At 40.2% G+C, this 25,289-nt stretch overlaps 1 protein-coding gene across 3 annotated transcripts in view; it reads right to left on the minus strand.

Moving 5' to 3' along the window:
* Positions 1-19,186, minus strand: part of DDX46 (DEAD-box helicase 46) — a 71,973-nt gene extending 52,787 nt beyond the window's left edge. For 2 of the 3 annotated variants that reach the window (XR_014310314.1, XR_014310315.1), the window contains exons 1-6: positions 18,940-19,186; positions 15,405-15,593; positions 13,094-13,237; positions 7,052-7,148; positions 3,723-3,888; positions 299-450 (exon numbers count right to left, since the gene is read on the minus strand). Coding sequence is in view for 1 of the 3 variants with exons in the window: in XM_082725641.1 (XP_082581767.1) it covers positions 299-450; positions 3,723-3,888; positions 7,052-7,148; positions 13,094-13,237; positions 15,405-15,593; positions 18,940-18,956 (765 nt within the window). In the remaining 2 variants the exon portion in view is untranslated. The remainder of the gene's footprint in view (positions 1-298; positions 451-3,722; positions 3,889-7,051; positions 7,149-13,093; positions 13,238-15,404; positions 15,594-18,939) is intronic. The other variant, XM_082725641.1, reaches the window with a different exon arrangement.
* Positions 19,187-25,289: the final 6,103 nt, after the last annotated feature.

Here is a 25,289-nt window from a genome sequence, read left to right on the forward strand (position 1 = left end):
CAATTCAAATTACCCAATTAAGAATACTGGATAAATGGGCGCCTGGGTGGCTCAGTGGGTTAAGCCGCTGCCTTCGGCTCAGGTCATGATCTCAGGGTCCTGGGATCGAGTCCCATATCGGGCTCTCCGCTCAGCGGGGAGCCTGCTTCCTCCTCTCTCTCTCTGCCTGCCTCTCTGCCTACTTGTGATCTCTCTCTATCAAATAAATAAATAAAATCTTTAAAAAAAAAAAAAAAAAAAAAAAAAAAAAAAAAAAGAATACTGGATAAATCTTCAAAAATAAGAGAAAATGGCTTACCTTTTCATTTCCCCCACCACCTTTCACACTTCTCATATTAAACTTCTTTACTTCCTCTTTTACTTCTTCCATGTAAGCATCTAATGGATCTAACTCCTCACCCTCCATTTCATTTCCTTCCTTTTCAGCCTCTGCAGGATCATCTTCATCATCTAAAATAGAAGAATCACTTTTCTGTACACAGGTTTCCAAAGGGAAGTACTTAATAATCATATCACAGCACACCATTACCCATTCCCTCCCTGCCTAAATGCCCCTCCTTCCAATCAACCCAGGTACATTGCAGTGCAACTATGCACACTTATGTTTCCAGATCAAGCATGTATCAGTTTTAAGTAGTAATATTAATATATAAGGTAAACTGAAAAGAGGTAGGGCTAAAAATTCCTAATGATAGATGGTTTCTTTTCTTTCAATTACTTTTTATATTTTATTTTTTAAAAGCTCTTATTTCTTTGACAGAAAGAGCACAAGCAGGGGGAGCAGCAGGCAGAAGGAGAAACAGGATTTGAGCAGAGAACCCAATGCAGGGCTCCATTCCAGGACCTTGGGATCATGACCTAAGCCAAAGGCAGATGCTTAACCAACTGAGCCACCCAGGTGTCCCGGAAAAATTACTTTCAGAGGAAAAACAAGCATTTTAAAATCAAGACAACCTAACTTTTTTTTTCATATAACTAAGACATCATTTCCCCGTAAAGATATAATTCTTTCATCTATTTAAAGCATTCTGTGAGGGGCACTTGGGTAGCTCAGTGGGTTAAAGCCTCTCTGCCTTTGGCTCAGGTCATGATCCCAGTGTCCTGGGATCAAGCCCCACATTGGGATCTCTGCTCAGCAGGGAGCCTACTTCCTCCTCTCTCTCTGCCTGCCTCTCTTCTGCCTGCTTGTGATCTGTCAAATAAATAAATAAAATATTTTAAAACATTTTTTTAAAGTAAAGCATTTTATGAATCTTACACACACAAAAATCACTGAATTTTCACACACACAAAAAAAACGGAGCAAAAGTCCACTTTTCTATAAAATTTCATACTCATCTACTTCACTAAAACATCAAGGTCAAAAATAGATATGGAAGGAAAATATTTCCCTCCTAAATTATGAAAAATCAGGAGTGACCTGAAAACATCCTCTTAATTTATCTTCATTACTAACATATAATAATTAAAGAGCTATTTACTGACTATGCCCATAAGAACTCAACTTTCCAGTCTAAAGTAAAATCAGTAATCCTTATTGAAGACTATACTACAATTCACATATTAACATAAATATTACAAGAGATTTAGTATCTCAATACGAATTCAGCAATTCCACTTCTAGGTATATATCCAAAAGAACCAGAAGAAGAAAGAGATATTTCCCACATTATTCATAGCAGTATTATTCACAACAGTCAAAAGGTGAAAAAACCCACATATCCAACAGACAAATAGATAAATACAATGTAGTAAGTATTATAAACAAAATGGACTCCTATTCAGCCATAAAAAAGGAATGAACTTCTGATACAAGCTATAACATGGAAGAACCTTGACGACATTATGCTGAGTGAAATAAGCCCAGATGCAAAAGGACAAAAAGATTCTCTGACTAAAATTATATAAGGTACCCAGAATAGGCAAATTGATAGTAGAATTGAGGGAAAGGGGCGCCTGGGTGGCTCAGTGGGTTAAGCTGCTGCCTTTGGCTCAGGTCATGATCTCAGGGTCCTGGGATCGAGTCCCACATCCGGCTCTCTGCTCAGCAGGGAACCTGCTTCCCTTCCTCTCTCTCTCTGCCTGCCTCTCTGCCTACTTGTGATCTCTCTCTCTCTCTGTCAAATAAATAAATAAATAAATACATACATACATACATACATACATACCTTTAAAAAAAAAAAAAGAATTGAGGGAAAGATAGGGAATTTTTACTGGGTACAGGGGACACCTGGCTAGTTCAGTCAGTGAAGTATGAGACTCTTGATCTCAGAGTTGTGGCTTCAAGTCTTACACTGGGTGTCACAGCTACTTAAAAGTTTTTAAAAATAAAAAAAAGAAAGGAAGAAAGAAAGAAGGAAGGAAGAAAGAAAAAGAAAAGAATAGAATAGAATAAAAGAAAAAGAAATCTGGGGATGCCTGGGTGGCTGAGTCAGTTAAGTGGCTGCCTTTGGCTTAGGTCATGATCCCAGGGTTCTGGGATCGAGTCCCACTCTGGGCTCCTTGCCGGGTGGGGAGCCTGCTTAACCTTCTGCCTGCAGCTTCCCCTCCTTGTGCACACATGCTCTCTGACAAGTAAATAAATAAAATATTAAAAAAAAGAAAGAAAAAGAAATCCATATTGGGTACAGACTTTGTTTGGAATGATGAAAAAGTTCTAGAAATGGATAGTAGTGATGGGTGATGAATACCATGAATTTATTTAATGCCACAGACCTATACACTTAATAATGGTTAAAATGAGGGCTCTGGATAGGTAAGTGGGTTAAGCATCTGACTCTTGGTTACAGGTCAGGTCATGATCTCAGGGTCCTGGGATCAAGCCTGCATCAGGCTCCACACTCAGCAGAGAGCCTGCTTGAGGATTCTCTATCCCTCTGCCACTCCCCCTGATCATTCTCTCTCTCAAATGGATAGATCTTTAAAAAATATTATCAGGGTGCCTGGGTGGCTCTGTTGGTTAAGCAACTAACTCTGGATTTCAGTTCAGATCATGCTTTCGTGGTTGTGGGATCAAGCCCTGAGTCCAGCCTCATGCTGAATCTGCTTCAGATTTGCTCTCCCTCTCTTGGCTTCTCCCCCAATTCATATGCACTCGTGCTCTAGCTCTCTCAAATAAATAAATCTTTAAAAAATATATTAAAGGGGTGCCTTTAATATATGAGATTGTATCTCATATATAAGATATATGGGTGGCTCACTGGGTTAAGCCTCTGCCTTTGGCTTCGGTCATGATCTCAGGATCCTGGGATCCGAGTCCCACATCAGGCTCTCTGCTCGGCACGGAGCCTGCTTCCCCCCCTCTCTCTCTGCCTGCCTCTCTGCCTACTTGTGATCTCTTTCTCTCTGTGGCAAATAAATAGATAAAATCTTTAAACAAAAAAAAAAAAAAAAAAAAAAAAAAAACAAACAAAAAAAGGAAATATTAAAAAAATGGTTGGGGCACCTGGGTGGCTCAGTCAGTTAAGCATCGACCTTTGGCTCAGGTCAGGACTGAGCCCTACATGGGGCTCCCTGCTCAGTGGGGACTCTGCTTCTCCCTCTCCCTCCGCAACTCACCCCTGATCACGCTCTAATAAAATCTTTAAAAAAAAAAAAAAAGTTAAAATGCTGTATTTTCCACAGTAAAAAATGGCCTAAAAATTCCCAGCATGAAATATTACTCGTATTTCTAGAATATGTCACGTGAATTATTACATAGACTATCTAACAAATGAATATACCATCATCATCTTCTAAGCTCCATTTTTTCCCTTGTTTCATCTCTTCAATTTCTTTTTTCAGTTCTCCTATGTTTTCCATGGCCTTTTTACGTTGCTCTTCTCGCCATTTTTCTACTCTTTCTTTTCGCTTTCTCATTTCTTCTTCCAGCTTATTCTGATCAAAGTTCTTGGGGGGGAATGAGAGATACAGAAGGAAAGAAAGATTAACAACTTTATTCCAGCAATATTCCATATAAACTCTCAAATTATATAAAGAGGAAAATGAAAAACAGCTGTATATACAAACTCAATTTATACCAGATTGAGATCAGTCATCTTTTTGTTTGTTTGTTTTTGAGTGTTTATAGCAGCTTTATTTATAATAGCTCCCAAAGCGATACAATTGCAGGGACACATCTTTTAAATATATCTACGAATATACCAGCAAACAAAAAAATCATCTTCAACTAAGAAAGCAGACTTCAAACATGATTAATCTCATTTTAATTTCAGGCAAGATGTAAACATGAATCCACTTTTTTCCTAAAATGAGAAACTAGATGAATTAATAAGCATAATTCCCCACTTACTAGTTATTCTCAAGTTTAAATCCTCTACACACCTCAAAGACTGCCTCCATGAAAAAGAAATTTTCTATTACAAATCAGTGAATAAGCGGGGCACCTGGGTGACTCAGTAGGTTAAAGCCTCTGCCTCCGGCTCAGGTCGTGATCCCAGGGTCCTGGGATCAAGCCCCAAATCAGGCTCTCTGCTCAGTGGGGAGCCTACTTCCCTTCCTCTCTCTCTGCCTGCCTCTCTGCCTACTTGTGATCTCTGTCTCTCAAATAAATAAATAAAATCTTAAAAAGAAAAATTATTGAGTAAGTGAAAGCTATTTATCAACATGATTAAAAAGTTTTGGTCTTTTGGTCTTTAGGTCTAAGTTTCCTAAAAACAGCCATTCCAAAGACTTTATCAAGATGATTAATAATACTCTGAAAAAGAGAGGCGCGTGGTTGGCTCAGTGGGTTAAAGCTTCTGCCTTCAGCTCAGGTCGTGATCCCAGGGTCCTGGGATTGAGCCCCACATCGGGCTCTCTGCTTCGCTGGGAACCTGCTTCCCCCACCCCGCCTGCCTCTGCCTACTTGTGATCTCTGTCCATCAGATAAATAAATAAAATCTTTAAATAAATAAATAATACTCTGAAAAAGAGAAAGCAAACCATTTTCATAGCCCTAAGCAGGAACTCAGTGATTAAACATCGTAAAAATAAAAAACTGACATATGCTGGGGTGTCTGGGTGGGTCAGCCTGTTAAATGTCTGACTTTGGCTCAGGTTATGATCTTAGGATAGTGGGATTGAGCTCTGCTGTGGGCTTTCTTTTTTTTTTTAAAGATTTTATTTATTTATTTGACAGAGAGAAATCACAAGCAGATGGAGAGGCAGGCAGAGAGAGAGAGAGGGAAGCAGGCTCCCTGCTGAGCAGAGAGCCCGATGCGGGACTTGATCCCAGGACCCTGAGATCATGACCTGAGCCAAAGGCAGCGGCTTAACCCACTGAGCCACCCAGGCGCCCCTGCTGTGGGCTTTCTGATCAGTGGGGAGTCTGCTTGCCCCTCTCCATCTGCCCCTCCCTCAGCTTGTGCTCTTTTTTTCTCACGAATAAATAAAATCTTAAAAAAAAAATCTACATATGCTATCATTATAGATATGGAAATACTACATCAAAAAACAGTCAAAGAAAATACTACAAAATTTTAATGGTGACCTGAAACTAATATAACACTGGATGTTAAATACCCTGGAATTAAAGTTAAAAACTTAATTAAAGGGGCACGTGGGTGGCTCAGTCATTAAGCATCTGCCTTTGGCTCCGGTCATGATCCCAGGGTCCTGGAATTGAGCCCATCGGGCTCCCTCCTCAGCAGGAAGCCTGCTTCTCCCTCTCCCATTCTCCCTGCTTCTGTTCCTTCTCTTACTGTGTATGTCTCTCTCTCTGTCAAATAAATAAAATATCTGTCAAATAAATAAATATCTGTCAAATAATCTGACAAATATCTGTCAAGTAAATAAAATCTTAAAAAATAATAATAATAATTAAAACAAAAACAAAACTTAGGGCACCTGGCTGGCTCACTCAGAAGAACATGCGACTTTTAATATTAGGGTCATGAGAGGAGTATAGATCCACCCTGGGTGAAGAGATTACTTAAATATATAAACTTTAAGGAAAAAAAAAAAAAAGTATACCACTCTTTTAGAGGGCATTTTGATCCTATCTGTCAAAATGTTAAATACATATACCCATTGAGAAAGCCATTTCATTGATACCAATTTACCCTACATTCACATACCACTGTTCATAATGAAGACTGAAAATAACCTAAATATCCATCAAAGGTGATTTCCTTACTTTGTTTCAACAGAACCCCATGCAGGCATTGAAAACAATGAGCTATATCTATATATGCAGTTACAGAAGATCTCCAATATATAACAAAAGAAAACAACAAGGCACACTATTTAAGTTGAATGTTGGATATACTGCTGTGTATTCTTCTTCAGACATTATATACTGAAAAAATAGATTTAAAAATTTAAAATTTAAAATTGAACAATTTAAAAATGAACAAAAGCAGGGCACCTGGCTGGCTCAGTCAGTGGAACCTGCAACTCGTGATCTGGGGGCTGAGTTTGAAACCCACATCAGGAGTAGAGATTACATAATAAAAAATAAATAAATAAATAAAATAAGGAACAAAAGCAAGGTACCAAATAGCACACATAGCATAATCACCTTTTGTTAAGTAAAAACAGATCATGTATATAGATATGCAGTATTTTTGAGAAATGACTCCTCTAACAGGGACAGTTTTTACTTTATCTCTTTTTTGGTTTTTGTTTTTTACATACTATCATTTAAAAATAAAAATAGGGATGCCTGGGTGGCTCAGCTGGTTAAGCATCTGCCATTAGCTCAGGTCATAATCCCAATGTCATGGGATCAAGCCCAATCAGCCTCCCTGCTCAACAGAGTCTGCTTCTCCCTCTCCCTCTGCTGTTCCCCCTGCTTGTGCTCTCTTTACTCTTTCTCAAAAAAAAAGAAATAAAGTCCTTAAAAATAAATTAATAAAATAAAAATAAAATATATAGATGACCTAGCTGGCTCAGTCAGTACAGCATGGGGCCCTTGATCTCAGGGTTGTGAGCTCAAGCCCCATGTTGGATATGGAGCCTACTTAAAAAGAAACAAATATAATTAAAGATATAGCAATAAAAATCCCCAACAGTTTGTGATCACAGAAACAAATATGATAATATAATACAATTATTTAGTTAGTAAACATACGCCAGCATCTTTTTCTTTTTCATCTTCCTTGTCATCTTTGTCTTTTTTCTTCTCTTTAGAACTTTCCCCACTATCTGTTTTCTCTTTGGACCTAGACCTATGAAAAAAGAGAAGAAGAAACATCATTTATTTGTGCTTGGAAACATTCACATCTAAAATACATTTAAAGGGGGCGCCTGGGTGGCTCAGTCAGCTAAGTGTCTAACTCTGACTTTGGCTCAGGTTGTGATCTCAGAGTCATGGGATCGAGCCCCACCTCAGGCTCTGTGCTGAGGCTGGAGGCTGCTTAAGATTCTTTCTCTCGGGGCGCCTGGGTTCCTCAGTGGGTTAAGCCCCTGCCTTCAGCTCAGGTCAAGATCCCAGAGTCCTGGGATCGAGTCCTGCATCGGGCTCTCTGCTCAGCAGGGGGCCTGCATCCCTCTCTCTCTGTCTGCCTCTCTGCCTACTTGTGATCTCTCTCTCTGTCAAATAGATAAATAAAATCTTAAAAAAAAAAAAAAGATTCTTTATCTCTGTCCCTTCCCACGCACCCCACTCACAAGGGCTCATTCTCTCTCTCTTAAAAACAAAATAAATAGGGGCGCCTGGATGGCTCAGTGGGTTAAGTCGCTGCCTTCAGCTCGGGTCATGATCTCAGGGTCCTGGGATCGAGTCCCACATCGGGCTCTCTGCTCAGCAGGGAGCCTGCTTCCCCCCCCTCTCTCTGCCTGCCTCTCTGCCTCCTTGTGATCTCTGCCTGTCAAATAAATAAAATCTTTAAAAATAAATAAATAAATAAATAAATAAAATGAAGTGAACTAAAAGTCATTTAAAAAGACTTACATTTTACTTTTTGGTTAAGAAACTTCCAAAAGTCAACTTAACTTTTATATTAAACACCTTGGAAATATGACAAATATTAAATCCTTTAACATTAATTATAAATATTAAACAATTGGCAATCTAGCCAAGAAAAAGTAGACATATCATATAAAAATGAAAAAAATTTAAAATAGGAGAGGTAAAATTTAACACAGAGAAATCTACCAAAACATTAACATTCTCCAAGATAATTTTTAATTAACTCATTTACAAATTAATAATGTTGGGGCACCTGGGTGGCTCAGTGGGTTAAAGCCTCTGCCTTCATCTCAGGGCATGGTCCCAGGGTCCTGGGATCGGGCCCCATGTTGGGCTCTCTGCTCCGCGGGGAGCCTTCTTCCTCCTTTCTCTGCCTGCCTCTCTGTCTACTTGTGATTTCTCTCTCTCTGTCAAATAAATAAAATCTTTAAAAAAATAAATAAATAAATATTAATAATGTTTAAGGGGCTTGGGTTGCTTAGTCGGTTAAGCACCTGCCTTTGGCTCAGGTTATGATCACAGCCGCCAGGGATTAAGTCCTACATCTGACTCCCTGATCAGCACAAAGTCTGCTTCTCCCTCTCGCTCTCCCTATACACTCTCCCTCTCTCTCTCAAATAAGTCAAATCGTAAAAAAATTTTTTTAAAAATTAAAAAGTAAAAAATAACATTTAAAACCCCAACAGGCCTTGCATTTCACCCCTATGTTTGGTATCTTGTAAGTAAAAAAAATTTCTTGGGCCGCCTCGCTGGCTCAGTTGGTTAAGCATCTCCCTTCGGATCAGGTCATGATCTCAGCATCCTGGCATCGAGGGGTCCCTGCTCAGTGGGGAGTCTGCATCTACCTCTCCCCTGTACCCCTCTCCTTGGTCATGATCGTTTGCTCTCTCTCTCAAATTGAGTAAATAAAAGCCTTAAAAAAAATACTTAATTTGAATGGAATCAATTTAGTCTTCTTTTTCCCCTTTTAAAGAAACTGGTGCTTTTTAAACCTTCCTGATTTGATGAAGATATCCAAAGGTAAAGAATATTTTCTCTAGGGGTACCTGGGTGGCTCAGGGTCCTGGGATCGAGCCCCACATCAGGCTCTCTTCTCAGCAGGGAGCCTGCTTCCTCCTCTCTCTCTCTGTCTGTCTCTCTGCCTACTTGTGATCTCTGTCTGTCAAATAAATAAAATCTTTAAAAAAAATTATTAAAAAAAATATTTTCTCTAGTATAAACTTCTAAAAAGTTTACTATTATGCCATCGATTTGGTCTTTTATCTGCTTTTATGTACAGAATGATAGAGGTCGTCCTATTTCATTATATGGTAGCAAATGACCCTAGTAGCACTTATTTTTATTTTTTATTTTTTTGATGCAGGCTCCACACTAAGCTTGAACTCACAATCCTGAGATCAAGACCTGAGCTGATCAAGAGTCTGATGTTTGGGGTGCCTGGGTGGCTCAGAACCTTAAGCCTCTGCCTTTGGCTCAGGTCATGGTCTCAGGGTTCTGGTCAAGCCCTGCATCAGGCTCTCTGCTCAGCAGATAGCCTGCTTCCCCTTTTCCCTCTGCCTGCCTCTCTGCCTACTTGTACTCTCTCTCTGTCAAATAAATAAAATCTTAAAAAAAAAAAAAAAAAGTGTCAGACATCTAACCGACAGCCACCCAGGCATTCATACCAACCCAAGTACTACTTACTAAAAGAACTTTTCCCCACTAATTACACTGTTACCACTGTCATTTGTTAAGTGACCATATACATGGGATCTTCTTCTGGGCTCTTTACGTGGTTCCACTGATCTATTTGTCTCTACACCAAAACCACACTTAATTTGGACAACTTTATGACAAGTTTCAATATCTGGTAAAGCAAGCCCTCCTATCTTGTTCTTTAAGACAGTTTATGCCCTTGCATTTCTAATTTTACAATCAGTTTGTGAAATACTTTTCTAAATGCTAGGGTTTTTAATATGAATATGTTTTGAAGCTAATAAAATGCTTTACTCTAAATCTACTTAGATAACCATGACTTTTCTCCTTGAATCTTATTAATATAAAGAATTAAACTCTTTTTTTTTTTTTTAAAGATTTTGTTTATTTATTTGCAAGAGATAGAGCATGAAAGAGGGGAGAGTCAGAGAGAGAAGAATACTCCCCGCTGAGCAGGGAGCCCCGTGCAGGACTCAATCCTGGGACTCCAGGATCACGACCTGAGCTGAAGGCAGTCACTTAACCAACTGAGACACCCAAGCACCCTCTCTCCTTTTTTTTTTTTTTTTGAAGATTTTATTTATTCATTTGATAGACAGCACAAGCAGGGGGAGGAGCAGAGGGGGAAAGAAGCAAATCCCCTTGCTAAGCAGGGAGCCTGCCACGGGGCTCAAATCCCAGGACCTTAGGATCATGACTTGGGCTAAAGGTAGACACTCAATTGACTGAGCCACCCAGGTGCCCCTACACGGACTGATTTTCTTATGTTAAACCAACCTTCCATTCCTGGAATAAATCCACATAGTTCATAATTTTTTCTTTACATGTTTTTTGATTCAGTATAATAGTCTTTATGTTTAGATTAAATAAAGCCTATAGTTATCTTTTCTCATACTGTCCTTTTCAGATTTTAATATCTATGTTCTTCTCAATACATAACATGAATTAAGAAATGTTTTTTCAGGGCGCCTGAGTGGCTCAGTGGGTTAAAGCCTCTGCCTTCAGCTCAGGTCATGATCTCAGGGTCCTGGGTTGGAGCCCTGCATGGGGCTCTCTGCTCAAGCAGGGAGCCTGCTCCCTCCTCTCTCTCTCTCTGCCTGCTTGTGATCTCTGTCAAATAAATAAATAAAAATCTTAAAAAAAAAAAGAAATGTTTTTTCATTAAATCTCTATTCATCAAAAGTATCATAACAGAGTAAAAAGACAAGCCACAGAGTAAAAGAATATATGTGCCATTCATATAAACGACAATCAACAACCAGCAAGCGTATTTAAAAAAAAACAACAAAACCTCCTACAAGTCAATTTTTGAAAAAACAACTCAACAGAAAAATAAGCAAAAGATTTTAACATATTTCAGAAAAGAAGAAATCCAAATGACCAAAGAACATATGAAGTTCAACCTCACTGGTCATGACAAATACAAATTAAAGCCACAACAATACTAGTATGTCTAACCAATTAACAAAACTTAATAGGACTGACTACCAAATACTGGGAAGAGTATGGAGCAATACAATGATACTGCTCATCGGAATACAATCAGCATACCTCCTCTGGAAAGCATTTGGGATTACTCAATAAAAATGAAGCTACACTGGGGTGGCTGGGTTGCTCAGTTAGTTGACTGAGCCAACTCTTGACTTCAGCTCTGGTCAAGATTTCAGGTTTGTGATCACGCCATGCTGGGCTCCACACTCACCAGGGCATCGAATGCAGATTCTCTCTCTCTGCCCTCCCCCTACTCGCATGCCTTGCACTCACTCTCTCCCTCAAATAAACAAATCTTTAAAAAAAACAATAAAGCTATGTTTATTCTATAACCATATAATTTCACTCCTAGATACACACCCTGGTGAAACTCAAGCACATGTATACTAAGACACATACATAAAAATGCTCAAAATACCCTAAAAGTCAAAAGAACCCAAATACTCACCTCAGTAGAACGGATAAATAGTGGTATACTTATACCACCAAATAGTATTCAGAAGTAAAAATGAACTACTGTTATAAACAACATGGATGACTCTCAAACAATGATCAACAAAGATACAAAAGAATATGGAACTCATTCAAGTAAAGTTAAAAAACATAAGTCTTAACTATTATTTTTCCAGATGTGAACACTAGTGTAAAACTCTAAAGAAAGACAAAGAAATTACAAGTACAAACGTCAGGAGTGGTTTTATCTAGGGCAGTAGAGAGCTGGAATTATAGAAAGAACATGGAGGGCTTCTAGAGATACTGATATGTTTTATTTCTTTTCTTTTTCTTTTTTTTTTTTTTAGGTTTTATTTATTTATTTGTCAGAGAGAGAGCACAAACAGGAACAACAGCAGGCAGAGTAGGAAAAGGGAGAAGGAGGCTCCCACTGAGCAAGAAGCCTGATGCTGAACTTGATCCCAGGACCCTGGAATCATGACCTGAGCCAAATGCAGACATTTAACTAACTGAGCCACCCAGGCGTCCTAACATGTTCTATTTCTTATCCTTGGTGGTGGTTACATGGATATTGCTTTATAATTATTTAATAAACTGCATGTTTACATTTCATTCACTTTTCCAAATTTATATTTTACTTTTAACTCAAAATAATCCCAATGGGCATTACTACACCAACCTTGGTAAAATAAAAGTAAAATTTATAAAATAAAATTAATGACATGAGGAAAACACTCATGAGTAATATGAGTAATATACTATAATACAAATTCATATATCAACTATGTCACCACTTCAGAAACAGCCAAAGAACAAATCATTGAAAAGAGAAATATGAAGAGTAAACATGTTATGTCTAATAGATATACTTTGAAACTGAAGGGTACTAGCATCCTAAGGAAACATGTACATTTAACACAAGCAAAGTTCATACCTATCCCAAAGAGCAATTCAGCAATTCACATCATGAGTTAAGAAGTTATCTGCCAACCAGTGTCAGAAATGCTAAGAACATCATTTCAAAGGAAAAACAGAGTTCCCAAAAAGATGTTTATACAATATATTCCTGACCATTAACAATAGGTATCAAATAAGAGAACAGTGTATTATGAATGTTAAAACTAACCGAATCTACTATTTCCAACTGAATTACAAGCCTCATAAACTATTAAAATTTTTTTAAAAATTTTAAGATAAAAATAAATAAAATAGGGATGCCTAAGTGGCTCAGTCCGTTAGGCTGCTGCCTTCAGCTCAGGTCATGATCCCAGGGTCCTGGGATCAAGTCCCGCATCGGGCTCCTTGCTTGGCAGTGAGCCTGCCTCTCTCTCCACCTCTGCCTGCCACTCTACCTGCTCCTGCACTCTCTCGCACGCTCTCTCTCTCTCTCTGACAAATAAATCAACAAAATATTTAAATAATTTAATTTAATTTAATTTAATTCAACCAGTAGTTGATGGTAGAGCTAGTCAGTAATTATTTATAAAGATTTCTTTGAAAAAAGGAAGGAAAAGGAAAGAGTCAGTTCCCAAACTGCATGATACAGTCCAATGATAACATTACCTATTCTCAGCTTTCTTGCTTTTATTGCCAGGACTGGAGGATCTGGATCGCCGGCCTCGGCTTCTACTCCTTGAACGTCTCCTGTCTCGACTTCGAGATCTTCTTCGGTCTCGACTTCTGTCTCTCTCTCTACTTCTGGAACGCCTGAAAGGAAGACACTTTTCATTCATTCTATGACCAAGTAGTATTACTTTCAGATAACGGTTCTGTACTGTGTTGAAAGAAGCTTCTTAACTATTACTATTATTAAAGGCTGAGATTTCAAACAATCATCAAATCAGATAAAAAAGGAACAAGTAGGGCGCCTGGGTGGCTCAGTGGGTTAAGCTGCTGCCTTCGGCTCGGGTCATGATCTCGGGGTCCTGGGATAGAGTCCCACATAGGGCTCTCTGCTCAGCAGGGAGCCTGCTTCCTCCTCTCTCTCTCTCTGCCTGCCTCTCTGCCTACTTGTGATCTCTGTCAAATAAATAAATAAAATCTTAAAAAAAAAAAAAAGGAACAAGTAAAGTCAATTCTTAGAAGTGGTTAAAAATAAGTGAGGATACTAATTCCAAAATGATATTTGTTGGAAAAAAAAAAAAACAGCAAATCTGTGATAATAAATGTCCTTCTAAAATCTACAGTCTACAGTAGAAAAATCTAAATTTCAAAGCTTAAGTATAAGGATGGGTACAATGGGGCTATGGAAGAACACAGATAATGAAGACTAGGAGATAATTTACATTCTAGAGCCGACGGTGACATGACATAGGGCAGATCAACTCTCTGCATCACAGTTTCCTCATCTATATAATATGGAGGCTCCGCTTAGATAATCTCAAAATCCTTCTTGCTCTAAAACCTTGTGATTCTACTTTCACTCCTAAAAGCCAAAGACCAAATCTTAAAAAAATCAATTTCACTTAATACATACTTGAATGGGGGCGCCTGGGTGGCTCAGTAGGTTAAGCCTCTGCCTACGGCTCGGGTCATGATCTCAAGGTCCTGAGATTGAGCCCCACTGATCGAGCTCAGTGGGGAGCCTGCTCCCCCCATCTCTCTCTGCCTGCCTCTCTGCCTACTTGTCATCTCTGTCTGTCAAATAAATAAATAAAATCTTAAAAAACAAAATACATGCTTGAATGAATTATATGAAACTGTTCCTGGGACCACATAATATGAAACTAAGTCAACACTACCCACTTTTTCATAGATGAGTATTCTCTCCCTGAGCACCAAGTAATACTTCCACAATTTCTTCTTCCAATGTTTGCAAAAGAGTTTTTTCTATGATCAGTTCACAGCACCTGTACAGCCTTGTCTTCTTTCCTATTATAATAAGAAACTTATCAAATAACTTTTTGGTGTGGGGAAGATTATTTTTATTTACAATGTTTTCCACCTCTACAAAGGTTACATACAGCTGCTTGACTGGTGCCAAGGAATGTGTAAGCAAGTAAAAGTAAAATAAAAATTAGGAGATCCTTTTATTCAAAATAGTTTTTTTTTTAAAAGAGTATCAAAAAGGGACACTTGACTAGCTCAGCTGGTGGAGTATGCAACTCTTGATCTTAAAGTTGTAAGTTCAAGCCCCAAGTTGCATGCGAGATTAATTAAAAATAAAATGTTTTAAATAAATAAATAGAATCTTCTTTACAAATTAAAAAAAGGGGGAGTTGAGAGGGTCCCTGATTGGCTCAGTCAGTAGGGCACACAATTCTTGATCTCAGGGTTTTAAGTTTGAGCCCCACACTGTAGAGATATTACTTAAAAATAAAAAGCTTTAGGGGCGCCTGGGTGGCTCAGTGGGTTAAAGTCTCTGCCTTCGGCTCAGGTCATGACCCCAGGGTCCTGGGATCGAGCTCGGCATCGGGCTCTCTGCTCAGCAGGGAGCCTGCTTCCTCCTTTCTCTCTGCCTGCCTCTCTGCCTACTTGTGATCTGTCAAATAAATAAATAAAATCTTTAAAAAAAAAATTTTTTTTTAAATAAAGCTTTAAAAAAATACCTTTTTTTTTTTTTTAAAGTCTCAAACACCGAGCAGGGCTTGCAGATGGCTCTGCCCTTTTCCTTCTCCTGCTGGCTTTAGTGGCTGGTCTGAACATAGTTGTCAGCTCTCTTGAAACAGAATTAGAACAGAACAGTCTTAATGACATATTACCTTTGAGACTCTTTGCTCCAGGCAAAGCACCTCTGGACCTTATCAAATGAGCTGGGGTCAAAGCAGAGTGCCCACCAAAGACCATTAAATTTCAGTCCAAGTCATACTCTTGAACAAGCCCAATTTAGCTGAGAAGGCCCAATTTATCATGAGTCTTTAGGAGACTGTCTTACCTCAGGCGCTTCCGGTCTCTTGACCGAGATCTTCTTTTATCTCTGCTACGAGACCTCTCTCTCCTTCTATCTCTATCTCTGCTTCTAGACCGTCTATCATCTCCACGTTTACTTCTTTTGTCTGAGGGTGAACGACTTCTAGAACGACTTCCAGAGCGCCCCCTTGATGCTGATCGCTTCCGATAGTGGCTAGAAGGTGAAGTTCAAGATTAAGTTTAGCAAACACAGGTAACTTCTATTATATTTTAATTAATCACATTTTCCTAAAAGATCTCAGCAAATTAAACACTGAAAGGCCTTTTTGTTCATCAACTCTTAAAATTAGGGGGAAGTAATGACTCCTGCAGCTACAGTCCACATAGACAGGGAAAAACTATCTTGAAACAGAAGCAAGGACAGTAAAAAGAACGGACCAAACTTGCCTCAAGCAACTTGCATTCTGGCAAAGGAAGAAATGACTGACAAGTAAAGAAATAAATACACAATACATCACGTGGTACTACGGAGAGAAACTGATCAGAGTAAATGAAAGAGAAAGGGTGGCAGGTAGGAGGTTTGCTATTTTAAACTAGGTGATGAGAAAAACTTACTAATAAACACTTCAGAGGTCTGAAGAAAATCAAAGGAACCATGTAGATACAAGGGGGAGAAACTTTACAGGGAACAGGCACCACAAGTGCAAAGTCGCTGAGGAAGAAGCTTGACTGGTGTGTCTAAGGAACAGCTAGGAAGGCAGATGCGGCTAGGTCTAAATGACCAAGTACCATGAGATGAGATCAGCAATACAGTAGGGCAGGAAAACATGGAGAGCTCTGTAGAGCCTTACAGGCCATTCTAAGGACTTTTTCTTTCAGTCTGAGTAAGTTGAGAAGTTACTGGAAGATTCTAAGTAGAGCAGTAGTGTTACCCCACTAATATTTTTATTTATTTCTTACTTACTTTTTCCCTCACTAATATTTTTAAAGCATTAGTCTGGCTGCTGAGGGGAGAACAAACTGAAGAAAGGCAAATGCAGAAGCAGGGAAAAGAGGTAGAATGCAATAGCAATCATCCAAGTAAGAGAATGGTGGATGGGATGAGAATATCAAGTTTGGAGTTTCTACGAAGTGTCAAAATCTAGGTATTTTGAAACTAGAAAGGACTGATTTATGGATTAACTCGATGCCAAGTGTGACAGCAAGGCAGAAGCCATGGGTGTCTCTGAGATACATGGCTGGACCTAGTAGAAAGATGAAGTTGCCATTTACTAAGATGGGAAGCCTGAGGGAGAATCATATGTGAGTGGGGGGGTTCAGGATATTAGGCATTTACATGGAGATGTATGTAGGTAGTTGAAATATCAGTCTAGAATTCATGAAGGGCTCCACAGCCATCAGTGTACAAAGGCTACTTAAAGCAACAAACATGGATAAGATGGCTAGGGAATGAGTGCCCCTCATTATCCAAGCACCTGAAACTCAATGTGTGGAAACCCAAACTCATTACCTTTGCCTCCCCAAACCATTTATTACCACAACTTCCAGTCAGTAGTCTCAAAATATGTTATCTTTAATACTTCTCTTTTTCTACACAACCAGTAAAACACCAAGTATTACCAATTCCATCTCTGTAATTCTCTTCATATTATATCAGCACCTCAGAGTTCCCACTGTCACTACTCCACATCAGAGCTATCTAGTTAGGGCATTTTAGAAGACTCCTGGTCTTCTTGTTTCTATTCTCTGTTCCCTGAAATCTGTTTCACTTGTTGCTTCAGTGGTAATCTTTGTAAAGCAGAGTTCTGACCATATTATATAAACACACCCAAATATTTCTTAGGCAAAATCTTCAAAGGCTCTCAAATTCTTAGCTTCAAGATTTTATTTATCTATTTTATTTATTTATTTATTTGAGAGATAGAGAAAGTACCAACAGGGGGAACAGTAGAGGGAGATGGAGAAGCGGGCTCCCCACTGAACAGAGAACCTGATGCAGGACTCAGTCCCAGGACACTAGGATCATGACCTGAGCCGAAGACAGATGCTTAACAGCTTGAGCCACTGAAGGGCCCCTCAAATTCTTTAAATCTACAATCCACCGACATTCTGGACGCAACTCCCTTTTAGAACCTACCTCCTACCACTTACCGTCAACCCTTCATGACACCTAGATATGTAGGCAAACTGGGCTCTTTATCTGTTTCTCGAACACCTTGCTCCATCCCATTTCTAAGCCTTCCGTAAGTTTCTGTACCAACCTAGAGCACAAGCCATGCAGGCAGGGGAAAAGGCTAAAGAGCTGGAAGAAGCTTCCTTGTGAAGAGTCCTGAAGGATGTGCTAAATAGTCTGACTTTATCTTTGGAAGCAGTAAGAACCAACAGGGATGAAAGAGAGGAATGACATAATCTTTATTTCAGAAGTGTCACTGTGGCTGCAGTGTGAGGAACCTATTAGGAGTGCAAAGATCACAGGAAGATAATCAATTTGAGGCAAGTATAGCAGTCTGAACACTAAATGATTAGGGCCTGAATTAAGTCAGAGAGCAGAAATGGAGACAGGGTGTAGAATCTTACTGGGTTTAGACAGTACGAGAGAAAAATTAATCAAATAAACTCTCTCTTCCAGGTTTCTGCTTTGGGTAGCCAGATGAATAGCAATTTAAAAGACCTGCACAAGAATTCTCTGTAAATATACAACCATTCTTTATCTTTATCCATGTGATGGTACTCAGTTTATGGATTTGCTAAATTTCATCTAGTTCTACCCTAAGCTTTGTCCATTTCCCTAAACATTAACTGTATCTCAATAAGCTACTATTACTTATTATTTATAACCCAGATAAAAAGATCTTTCATTCACTGCTAAATACAAAGCAAATATTCATCTTTAAGATAATAACCTCAAGGTCCCAAACCCCGTTTAACAATCTAAAGTTTTGAAGAGGTATCAGAATTCTAATAAGACCTCCCAATCCAGGTGTTAAAAGGACAGAAAATACATAACAAAGAAATATGATATCTACCGGAGAAATAAATCTCCATACAACAAGTATTTATTGCAGCCTACTAAAAGCCTAGTCACGTTCAATGTTGTATATGATGTAAAAATATTTAGCCTCCAGCTCCTTTCAACTGATTTGGAAAAATAGAAGACACGCATACGGTACTAAAATAGACAGCAACAAGCGCCAGGGAAAGGGGGCAAACGCGAACGGGTAAGAAATTCAACTGGGATCACTACTGACGGAGGGATCACGGAGGGCTTCCTGGAAATGGCGGGATGTGGTACCCAATCACTGACCTCCTGGAGCGGTGGTCCCGCTCCAGGGGCTGCAACGGGCGATGGCAGTGTAGGGAACCCTGCGAGCGTCACCGGCCCAAGTACAGTCACTTCCTCGGCCGAGGTCTCCCTGCCCCCCGGGTGGCCGCGGGGAGCGCTGGCCGCACGTGGGGCCGCACCGATTCAGGCCTGCTCCCGCTGCCACCTCAACTCCCGCCTCTTTCCCCCAGTCCCAGGAAGCCGCCCGCCCGCTCGCCCGCTAGGCGCGCCGCCTCACCGTGACTCCCGGCCCATGCTGCCGGCCGCGGGAAAAGCAGCGCCCTTCGGGACAACGCGCAGAAGAACAGCACAAAGGAGGAGGTCACGTCGCCCTCAGCTAGCCAGGCGAAGAGCAGCACTACGGGGGAGCAGCAGCAGCTACAGCGGCGGCGGCCATCGAAGAGTGGCCAACGAAAACAGGACGTGCTGGCGCCCGCGGCAAAGAGAAGGAGAAAGCGGGCGGAAGCTGCTTTCTCCACAGCGCTCTCTCTCGGCTGGAGGCCGCACAGCGCCTGCCGCGCCGAAAAGACGCGACCTGGGCGGGTTTTCCCTGCGGTGCATGAAAGTCTGCGTTTTAGTGCAGTGGAGAAAGGTGCCTTGGCTTTGCGGGCCCTAAGAAGTTCTTTCTTCGGCTCCTGGGGGGGGGGGGGGGGGGGGGGCTCGGCTGGTTAAGCGTCTGCCTTCAGCTCAGGTCATGATGCCAGGGTCCTGGAATCAAGCCCTGCAGGGAGCGTGCTTCTCCCTCTCCCCAACCTCCTGCATATGTGTTCCCTCTCTTGCTGTGTCTCTGTCAAATAAATAAAATACTTTTTAAAAATTATTTAAAAAGGGTGCCTGGGTGGCTCAGTGGGTTAAGCCGCTGCCTTCGGCTCAGGTCATGATCTCAGGGTCCTGGGATGGAGTCCCTCATCGGGCTCTCTGCTCAGCCGGGAGCCTGCTTCCTCCTCTCTCTCTCTCTCTCTGCCTGCCTCTCTACTTGTGATCTCTCTCTGTGAAATAAATAAATAAAATACATTTTTTAAAGATTTTATTTATTTATTTGACAGAGAGAAATCACAAGCAGGCAGAGAATATATAAAAAATATATTTTAAAGATTTTATTTATTTATTTGACAGAGAGAAATCACAAGCAGGCAGAGAGGCAGGCAGAGAGAGAGAGAGGAGGAAGCAGGCTCCCTGCTGAGCAGAGAGCCCGATGTGGGACTTGATCCCAGGACCCTGAGATCATGACCTGAGCCGAAGGCAGCGGCTTAACCCACTGAGCCACCCAGGCGCCCCAAAATAAAATATTTTTTTAAAAATTAAAATTTAAAAAAAAATTATTTAAAAGAAGAAGAAGAAGTAGAAGGTCTTTCCTGCAAGGGACATTGAGGCACCATATGCATTCCCACCCCTTAACCTGAGCTGAGTGATGCTACCAACATCATTCACTCTCGTTCATTTATATTGATGATATATGTGTGGGGCATGTCTTACATTCCAAGAGCTTACATGTTAGTGGGGTATATAGACATAAGTAAAAACACAAGCAAATGTAATACAAAAGAGATTACAGCATAGGAGAGGAGTTCAGAAAGGTTCCCTGAGCATGTGACCTTTGAGATGAGATGTGAAGACTGAGTAGGAGTTAAGAGGGTGGGAAAAAGGAAAAGCTAAAAATATATTCCTAAGATTATAGTGTTTCTCAACATGGCTTGAGCTTGGACACTGTAAAAAAAAAAAAAAAACCATGATAGGAGGGCGCCTGGGTGGCTCAGTGGGTTAAGCCGCTGCCTTCGGCTCAGGTCATGATCTCAGAGTTCTGGGATCGAGTCCCACATCGGGCTCTCTGCTCAGCAGGGAGCCTGCTTCCTCCTCTCTCTCTCTCTGCCTGCCTCTCTGCCTGCTTGTGATTTCTCTCTGTCAAATAAATAAATAAAATCTTTAAAATATATTTTTTTATATATTCTCTGCCTGCTTGTGATTTCTCTCTGTCAAATAAATAAATAAAATCTTTAAAAAAAAAAAAAAAAGTGTCTGCCTTTGGCTCAGATCATGATCTGAGGATCCTAGGATTGAATCCAACCCAGGTCTGGCTCTCCCCTCAGTTGGGAGTCCATTTCTCCCTCGGACTGGATGCCAGGACTCCAGGATCATGACCCCAGTGAAGGCAGTCACTTAACCAGCTAGCCACCCAGGGCCCAATAAATAAAGTCTTAAAAAAAATTAAAAATACATGATGGGGTGCCTGGGTGGCTCAGATGGTTAAGCATCTGCCTCAGGCTCAGGTCAAGATCCCAGGGTCCTGGAATCCAGTCCCACATCAGGCTCCCTGCTCAGCTGGGAGCCTGCTTCTCCCTCTCCCACTCCCCCTGCTTGTGCCTTCTCTGCCAAATAAATAAAATCTCTCTCTCTCTCACTATACATACATACACACACACACACACATGTACATGATGGGATATTTGGCTGGCTCAGTCTATAGAACATGCAGTTCTTGATCTCAGGGTTGTGAGTTCAAGTCCCAGGTCAGGTGTAGAGATTACCTAAAAATGAAATCTTAAAAAATATACATAAATGGATCCATGCGTTCTATACCGATATTCTGATTTACTTGGTCTGGAGTGCTTCCTGTGCACTGGGAATTTTTAAGCTTCTTGGGCAATTTTGAAATTATACTTAAGGTGAGAATGACTCACCTAGGAGAACACACTGAATTGTTAAGTATTGTTTTGACACAAAGCTATAATGTAGACAGAAGCTCTCATAGTTAACATTTGTCTGTACTATTTTACATTCTTCTGCCTAAGAAAGAAAAGTTCCAGATTGTGATTGTGGGGGTTAATGCTTGTATGTACACATTCATCAAAACTCAATGAACTGTAAACTTTAGATTGACACAATTTACTGCATATAAATTTGACCTCAAAACACTTGATTAAAAAAAGAAGAAACCAGGGAGCCTGGGTGGCTCAGTGGGTAAAAGCCTCTGCCTTTGGCTCAGGTCATGATCCCAGAGTCCTGGGATTGAGCCCCACATCGGGCTCTCTGCTCTGTGGAGAGCCTGTTTCCTCCTCTCTCTCTCTGCCTGCCTCTCTGCCTACTTGTGATCTCTGTCAAATAAATAAATAAAATCTTAAAAAAAAAAAAAAAGAAGAAACCTAGTTATGACTCCATGACAAACTTCTGCTCTTCCTCTGTGCCTTCCTGTCCATTGGTGACAACAGTACAGTCCATCCCCAGGGTAAAAGAGGCCTGGGCTGATACCTGACAGAATGGACAGGAAGTATCAGAGTCATTCTACATCGCTTCATTGTGGACTAAAGGTAACAAGTATTGGTTTCAATCTAAGAGAAATAGGAAACCACTAGTGACTTAAACATGGAGACACTGAGAAGTGGTCAGATTCTGGATATATTCCACAGGGAGCTCTCCAAACACTAAGTTAGATGTGAACTGTCATCTTTATGCCTCCCATCAGGCTTTAAACAGAGCTGCTGTGGGGTGTGGTGATCTTGTGGAGAAAGGCATGGAAGCAGGAAATTTGATAGGGGATGTAGAGAAAATCAGTAGATCTGATGTAGTGATGTGATGTTTGAGCTGCCTACTAGATATCCAGGAGATAATGGCCATATAGGAGACACAGGAATCTGGGGTTCAAGGGAGAAATAGAACTTGTCTGAGGGGGCTTGGGTCATGATCCAGGATGCTGGGATTGAGTCAGGTTCCCTCTTTGTGGGGAGCCTACTTCTCCCTCTCTTCCTCATTCATGTTCTCTCTCACTCTCTCAAATAAAAAAATAAAATCTTAAAAAAAAAAAAAGAGAGGGGTCAAAAACATTTTATGGAATGTTTAAGAACGCAGTATTTGAAGTCATGAAATTGGATGAGGCCAAGCAAAACTTAATGTTACAGCAGGAACAGATTTTTTAAATCCCGTACTTGAATTTCTTGATTTCAACTGAGGAAATGGAGACTCTAGAAACAAACACAAAATTAATCCTAGGTCACTAATCTTTTCGGAATCTAAACCGGAACCAGAACCCGTGCATCTGATACCCAGGCCAGAGCTGTTTTCAAGATGTTCATTTCTAACTCCCACTTAAAAAAAAAAAAAAGATTTGCAAGAGAGAGACGGAGAGAGAGCAGAGGGAGGAGCAGAAGGAGGAGGGAGACTCTCAAGCAGACTCCCCCACTGAGCATGGAACCCGACCTGGAGCTGGATCTCATAACCTTGAGATCATGACTAGAGTAGAAAACAAAGAGTCAGACACTTAATCAACTGAGCCACCCAGATGACTCCTAGAACTAACTTCCCTTTAAGAAAACACATTCATGTGACAATCCTGAAAGGCTTTTTATCTTCACAGCAAGTTTATGTAAAGTTCGGAGCAATTCTATGTCCCAGAAAAAGCTGTTTTTAACTATTAGGGCAGATAAAAGAAGTAATTATAGTCCAGTATGTCTCCGACACATCACTTTTAACAAAATGCCCTGACTTCCAAAGCAGATTTTGTTTCTAATTAACCCAGTTCTCTCTCATAACCCTCTTGCTGTTTTTAGTACCAATGGTGATACATGCACATCCATTTATACAACTAATCAGCCTAAAAAGCTACTAGTCAAAGATGTCACTTTTCAGTCTAGTTTTAACCCATGAATATTTCAAGTCCTTGAAATTTCTAAGTAAAAGTTTATTCCCCAAACTGAGAAACTCCCATTTCTGTGCATTATTATTAAACATACTTTAATTATTAGAAAGATGCCAATTGGCTAAATAAAAAAAAAAAAAGGCAGCACCAAGAGACACAGATATATTATAGCTACCTCTTCTGACAAGATTTGATAATGATCTACAACTATTAAGGCTTCCCATGTATCAACTGGCTAACTGAGGCCTTTTTGTTCTTTTTAAAGAAACAAAAGGAGGGGCATCTGGGTGATTCAGTGTGTTAAGCCTCTGCCTTCAGCTCAGGTCATGATCTCAGGGTTCTAGCGGGGAGCCTGCTCCTCCCCCATCGCCCCCCACCCCCTCCGTCCCGCCCCGCCTGCCTGTCTGCTTGTGATCTCTTTCGGTTTAATAAATAAAGAAAAATCTTAGAAAAAAAAAGAACAACAAAAAAGAAAGAAATGAAAGGAAAAAAGAGAAGAAACAAAAGAAATAAATATGTGCAACGGAAGACCACTAGTGTCCTCCCAGGAATTGAGAGGGGAAATGACATTCAAGGGTGCTTTCTAATCCTCTAGATACTAGATTCATTAGGGAGTCAAGAAGAATGTGTATTTATCATCTTACCTAAGTCAGAGGAATACACTTAATTATACTTATTCTCTATTATTGTGGTTCAAAGTAAAATAACAAAAATAAAGACTTTGGGGACGCCTGGGTGGCTCAGTGGCTTAAGTGTCTGCCTTCAGCTCAAGTCATCATCTCAGGGTCCTGGGATGGAGGCCCTTATCGGGCTCCCTGCTCAGCATGAAGTCTGCATCTCATTCTCCCTCTGCTGCTCCCCCTGCTTGTGCTCTGCCAAATACATAAAATCTAAAAATAAATAAATAAATAAAGACTTTGGGAGTAACTAAAAGAAGGTATATATATTTATAATTTCACAAGAATTAATCAAATTTATACAAAAATCTTTAAGGAAATTTAATATTAAGCAATATGATGTTTAATGTTTTATAACCTTCCAAATACGATAGTGTTACCAAGTTGTTTAAAAGGGGATTTATGATACTAGGTTGCATACCCCAGTGAATTTTCAAATCCCAATTCTGTATGTACTAATCATGCTGTTCTCGTTTGCTTAAATACCTTACTTCTAGGGGCACCTGGCTGGCTCAGAAGGAGGAACACGCAACTCTTGATCATGAGTTCCAGCCCCATGGGGGGTGTGGGGGGGTGTTCAAGATTACTTAAAAAAAAAACCTTTAAAAAGTAAAACGGGGCACCTGGGTAGCTTAGCCATTGCGTCTGCCTTCGGCTCAGGTCAGGATCCCAGGGTCCTGGGATCAGGCCCTGCGTTGGGTTCCCTGCTCAGCAGGAAGCCTGTTTCTCCCTCTCCTACTCCCCGTTTGTGTTCCCTGTCTAGTTGTGTCTCTGTCACATAAGTAAATAAAACCTTAAAAATTGTTTTAAAAGTAAATAATAAATTAAAAACCTTACTACTAGAAATTGAACACTCAAAAGTGAAAATTCCCAATTACGAGTTTGGTAATAAAAAAATTTTTATAGGGGCACCTGGGTGGCTCAGTCAGTTAAGTGTCTGCCTTCAGCTCAGGTTATGATCTCAGGGTCCTGGGATTGAGCCCTGTATCAGGCTCAGCAGGGAGCTCAGCGTGCTTCTCCTGTGCCTGCTGCTCCCCTTGCTTATGCTTTCTCTCTCTCTGTCAAATAAATAAATAAAATATTTAAAAATTTTTTTTCTAAATAAAAAATAATTTTTCATAAATAAAAATGAAAATGAAAACCTTTATAAATACCTTCTAATTTCACATGTATGAATATTAAAAATTGTTTCATTACTCCATATTTGCACTGGAGTATAAATTAAGATACTTGACAAAATAGCCTTTATAAGTTAGCATGTGCAGACTTAACATTAGACAG

Source organism: Mustela nivalis (assembly GCF_964662115.1).
Source record: "Mustela nivalis genome assembly, chromosome: 3".
Classification (NCBI taxonomy): Eukaryota; Metazoa; Chordata; class Mammalia; order Carnivora; family Mustelidae; genus Mustela; species Mustela nivalis.